This window comes from Trematomus bernacchii, unplaced genomic scaffold (assembly GCF_902827165.1).
Source record: "Trematomus bernacchii unplaced genomic scaffold, fTreBer1.1, whole genome shotgun sequence".
NCBI lineage: Eukaryota > Metazoa > Chordata > Actinopteri > Perciformes > Nototheniidae > Trematomus > Trematomus bernacchii.
The window spans coordinates 1,326,210-1,332,033 of NW_022988050.1; the positions used below are offsets into that span (position 1 = coordinate 1,326,210).

General features: G+C 39.4%; 1 protein-coding gene and 1 pseudogene across 1 annotated transcript; one reads left to right on the forward strand and one right to left on the reverse strand.

Annotated features, from left to right (window-relative positions):
* Positions 1–745: 745 nt before the first annotated feature.
* Positions 746–1,954, forward strand: LOC117473830 (hemoglobin subunit alpha; the record flags this gene model as incomplete). The annotated part of the gene is given in 3 exon segments (XM_034119733.1): positions 746–835; positions 1,255–1,462; positions 1,738–1,954. Coding segments are annotated over 3 exon segments (427 nt in total), but the record flags the coding sequence as incomplete, so codon positions are not given.
* On the reverse strand, positions 1,853–5,406 carry LOC117473831 (annotated as a pseudogene).
* Between the last annotated feature and the right edge of the window lie 418 nt (positions 5,407–5,824).

A 5,824-nucleotide genomic window follows, 5' to 3' on the forward strand; every position in this document is an offset into this window, starting at 1 on the left:
ATCCACACTGGGTTTCCTTTCTGAAGTTTTGCATTTAGTTTTTAGTTTAAATTTCCCAAAACCAGAGCAAGAATGTCTCAAAACTTTGAATGATAATAGAAAAATAACTTTATTGATGGGAACTTGAACTCTCTCAGGAAGTACATAATGCACAATTTGATATCATGCTGAAATATATGTGCCAACAAAATCCATTCACATCACACCAAGGTTGGATGCCTTGAGCGTACTTTTACGCACACGTTTATTTACGCGTAAATTAAGCATGTGCAAAGAAGAAACTGTCTTTACTGAAAAATCTTCATGTCTGTTTAATATGATGTAAGAAACAGATATCTTTGTTTTGAAATGTCACTCATATGTTGCACTTAACTTGCATGTTGGCTTGAAACGCCACACTGGTGTAAAGTGGGAGAAGTCTCTCACTGGGGAGTAAAGTCACCCTTCGCTGCTCCTCTGCTGTGACCTGAGATGCCCCTCAGAGAGAAACTCTATTCACGAGACTCTTTTGCCATTTCATGCCCAAGTAAATGGTGACATATTGGTGCCAACTGATGCCCAGACTGACCAGCTGATACCGCTGTCCGGCTGGCATCAGGCCACCTGCGGGTCTATCTGTCCGGGAGAAGGCTCCGATATGAGTCAGGCGGGTGGGCTCAGTGTGGGTGTGACCTGATCGAAATTGCATTTAAAAAGGAACTCCAAACCCTCAGAGGTCAGCAAGATAAAGCAAGATGCAAGCTCATCTCTCCGACAAAGACAAGGCTGCAGTCAGGGCTCTGTGGAGCAAGATCGGCAAGTCAGCTGATGCCATTGGAAACGATGCTCTGAGCAGGTGAGTGCGTCCGGTTTATATCGGAATTTGTTTTATTTTATATATTTTACTATACATTAATTATATGTGTGATTCTATCAAATACTATTAAAAACTATTTTTTTATTCGTTGTTGAATCATTTACTAGTGTAAATGTGGGGTCTTTATTTACATTTAAAGACACGCAGTGACAGTAATGGCATTACATTTAAGGACGTTTAAACCGTTAAATTACATTGGATTCATGGCAGCAAAAACACTCTAAATTTAAGAATGATCTATTAAATATTAATACTATTACATTAGTGCTATATATATATACAGAAAAATACATTTAAAGTAAAAACATCATATAGAGTTCGTGAAGTTATTTGTCATTGGTTTGCTTTACGCTCAGTGTTAAGCGCTCCACCACCTAACGCCCTCTCCACCCCCACAGGATGATCGTCGTCTATCCGCAGACCAAGACCTACTTCTCCCACTGGCCAGACGTGACCCCCGGCTCTCCTCACATTAAGGCCCATGGCAAGAAGGTGATGGGTGGAATCGCACTGGCTGTGTCCAAGATCGACGACCTGAAAACTGGTCTGATGGAGCTCAGCGAGCAGCACGCCTACAAGCTGCGAGTGGACCCGGCCAACTTCAAGGTGAGACATTAACATCGTGAAAACAATGACATCATGATATAACATCTGTGCCGAGGTGATCCTTTTAACATCACTGTGAGGTTTGGATTGCTTGTGCGCGCTTTTACGCACATGTAGAGCTTACGTGTTAATTACGAATGTGTGCTGCTGTTGCATTCAGCATGATTTTCAGCGACATGGGAATGAAGTAAAAATAACAACTCTTCTGTTACAGTGAAATTAAATGTGGTTTTATGATTTTTTTTTTAATTTGCTTTTAAATTGTTTCCCTGCAGATCCTGAACCACTGCATCCTGGTGGTGATCAGCACCATGTTCCCGAAGGAATTCACCCCCGAGGCCCACGTCTCCCTGGACAAATTCCTCTCTGGAGTGGCCCTGGCTCTCGCTGAGAGATACCGCTAAACTGCACGCGGAGGGAAATGCCACATGCAAGCCATCCTTTCACTCATTGTGAAGAATTAGAGAATAAACTGCATGCCGCTAAAAACTGGCTTTGTGTCTTTCATGTCTTCTGAAATGTGTCTTTTAATTCATACAATACTTTATTTCTTGCAAGAGAATAAATGAAGAGAGCATCTACATGTTTTGTTCTTTATTTCATAAAATCCACATGGTTTTCAACTCATACAGTTTGACACAGAAGGAAGGGACAGGGTTTACAGGGTTATCATCACCTGCTGCAATACACACACAATAGATGCTGTTATGTTTTCATACCACTCGTAACTTACTGTCACCCAGAATGAGCCTGAAACAGAAGAGAGGCACCATGAGTTATAATATGAATAATACACGTTATAATAACAATACAAATATAATAAAATAAATAGTCAAATGCACGAATAACTAAAGAAAATATATAATATTATTATAATAATAATAAATCATGTTAATAAAATACTAATAACAAATAATGATAATAATAATAATGATTATTATTATTATACAATAAATAAATAGTAAATAATAACATGTAATAATAATTATAGTTTGATTACTTGTTTTATTATTAAATAAATACAAACATAAATACTAATAATATTAATATCTAATTATCATAATTATTAGATGAATACAAATAATAATGCTTTTTTTTTTTACAGTTACATCACCAGTGCTTTAACATAAAAGTGCAACTCCTTGAACACTAATCCAGCAACTAAACACACTTTAAAACATAAGAGACTAACTTATGAAGTATTATTTATTAATGTAATTATGTTATTGCATCAAGCCTCTCTCACCTGAGCAGAGCGGCGGCCACCAGGCCTCCTCCGATGGGTCCCACCCAGTAAACCCAGTGGTAAACCCAGTAGTTTGTCATCACACAAGGCCGGACCGAACGCTCGGGCCGGGTTCAGGACAGAAGCTACGTCCCCGAAAAGCATCGCGCCCCTGCAACCCACAGGACAGAAACAAGTATGTGTTATTAATGCCAGTTGCTTAATTTGTTCAAGACGCTAAAACATTTCTTATGACTGTAGCAGCAGAACTGATATAACGTTTAATCACCATTGTTTAATTTATGATATGTGGTGTATTTAAAAAATGTATTGGTCATATTAGTAATACAGCCAGAGATGGAATGTCATACTTTCAAACCATTGGAGATGTTAAGGCGTTGTACGTCGAGAAATATTACATTCAAAAAAGTGGATAACAACAGTGGAAGCTAAATTAATTTAGCTGCATTGACTTGTATTTAATTCCGATTCTGCCAGTGTAATTAAAATATTTTCAATTGATTGAGAAATGGTCATTATTTTAGTAATTATGTTGAAATAATAATTCAAATTTTGAATTACCCTTATTTTGAAATAACTCGTGAGGGAAATTTGTAAAAACAATACTGATTTAATTATGGAGACAGGTTACTTTTGCAACTTGAGTGCTTAAAAAAACGTATAAATGTCAATGTCTGCCACTTTTAATAATTAAAGTATTTTCATTTTGGGGAGGCTCTTATTTTGAAACTCTTTATCAGTTTGAATTAAATGCCAATTATTATCAGTGGGCTCCTCCCTGCACGCTGCAAAGTTGGATCATAAACCTAGAAAGTGGCAACCGACAAGGAGCTGATAACTGTCACGCATGAATAATTAACAGGGTGTCTGAACTGCTAACACATGTTTTGCTCTTATCTCACCCTGCCAGCACGTTGATGATGACGGTGCAGCCCACCAGGAAGGGGGCCAGCGGGGTTTTGGTCTTCTGGTTGACAGCCACCAGCAGCACCACCATTGTGATCAGGCAGGTCATGGCCCACCTCCCCAAAGATGGCTCCGGACAGCTGGCTCTCCGACTTCAGGATATCAAACGCTGCTCCTGTGGCGTTGAGGTAACGGTCTGTAGTGGGACCATCATCTGGGAGAGAAGATTCACGATTTTCTTTAGTTGGCTTTTCAGTGTGCTCAAACATGCATCCTTTTCAGACAGCCTGGTCTTTTAAAAGTGCATTCTCGTGTTACATTTCCCCTTAAGCTTTTAGGGAAAACACATATGCTGTGTAATCAAAACAGATAAGGAGTAACATCTTTAATATTAACCAGCTAAAAAGCTCTCAGCAGAATATATGGAAGATTTAAATGCCCAAAGTATAAATATAAGGTAAGTCTTGTCTGCATATCTGTGTCACAGTCCAACTTTCATGACATTTTTAAGAGCCCAATATCTTAGAACATTTTAACACCCACATCAAAAATTGCAATTGTCAAATAAGTTGATATTAATAAGCGTAATACCTTCCAGCAAAAGAAATATGGAAGATTTAAGATGACCAAAGTAGAAGAACTTAAGGGAAAGGGTTTGTTTTGCATAACCTGTGTCATTTCAATGAACATTTTTAAAAAGCACACGTATGTAGCTTTTTTCTCTTATGGGACAATCATGCTTATTTTAAAGCGACCATGAGGTTCAACTCAAATGATCAAGTAGTTTTTGTTGTGTTTTGTTTCAATCTATAAGTCATCCTTGCTTAAATAAAAGAAAGCACTTTCCTCGAAGCATTTCGGATGTAAGGGAACATAATTAGGTAGAAGACAGAGTTGTTTCAGAGTATTTCACCTTTATGAAGTTGATTAACTTTCAACTGACCTTGGCCCATTCCCGCTCCCAGCACTCCTCCAATCAGCTGGCTGGCCAGGTACGGCCCCACCATCATCAGCTCCATGCCTCCACACAGGTAGATGGCAATGGTGAAGGGAGGGTTGAAATGGGAGCCACTAGAGAAGGAGAAGCAGCACAGCAATGTTCATTTCCCTCAAAATATATGACTGGTCCAAAAGCATCTGACTTATTGGCCATCTCAAAGCGCTTTCCCCTCGGTGGGACTAATAAAGGTATTCTGATTCTGATTACATAATACACATGTCAGACATGAAACAGTGAATACAGCAACTTAGGGTGAAGTGTTTTGACCAAGGACACAAAGTTATGGGTAGTTTTTACTTAAGTACATTTTAGAGCCCTTACTTCTTTACTTTTACTTGAGTACAGAAATGTAGTCAGTACTTCTACTTTTACCAGAGTCTTTTAAACACGACAGAGTATCTGTACTTCTACTTGAGTAAAGGAGTGTGTACTTTTTGCCATCTCTGGGTTATTACTAGTCTTGACACCTTTACCTGATGTTATCCATGACCGCCACCATCACAGCCACAGCCAGTCCGTGCACGAGGGCCGGCTGCAGGCGTCCAGCCGCCGGAACGTTCTCAATGACGGACACACAGCCCACAAAAACAAAGAACATGGTCCCGATGATCTCGGTCGAGGCAAGGCTGGAACAGAGTCTCATATTTGTTTGGAGGTTTGGGCGCTGTTGGCTTCTTCCCCTTCTCCATCAGAGTGCCGTCTGTGTCCTCCATTTCCATTTCTCTCCCATTGCTTGCTCGTTGTATTTCTAAAAGACTCTTGCACCTGGCCCAGCCTGCAGACTAAGTCGAGGTGTTGGGCTTATTTATATGCAGCTGGCACACACTGGGATTGCATTGCATCATGGGTTATATAACATCAAAGGTGTTAGTAGTTTCAAGATTCGTAGTATTGGTTACAATCCCCGCCCCAAATAAGTCTTTAACACCAGGCCAGGTGATCCAGTCCACAGGTGATAAGGTTCAAAACAAGACACAGCCTGTTTCAAGGTGGACTTGGGCCAGTTCATAAAGGTGGCATCTTTCATCGTCATCATTTTGGATGCAGGTATACAAAGAGTAATAGTGGCCTATATAGATAAGATATAAAGTGTAAATTAGACTTTTACACTAAGCAATATAATCTTGCCTCAAGTATATTCACCAATACATTTAATTTACTTAAAGATCAGAGAAACTTGCATATTTCTCCTACTCTATACAGCATTACA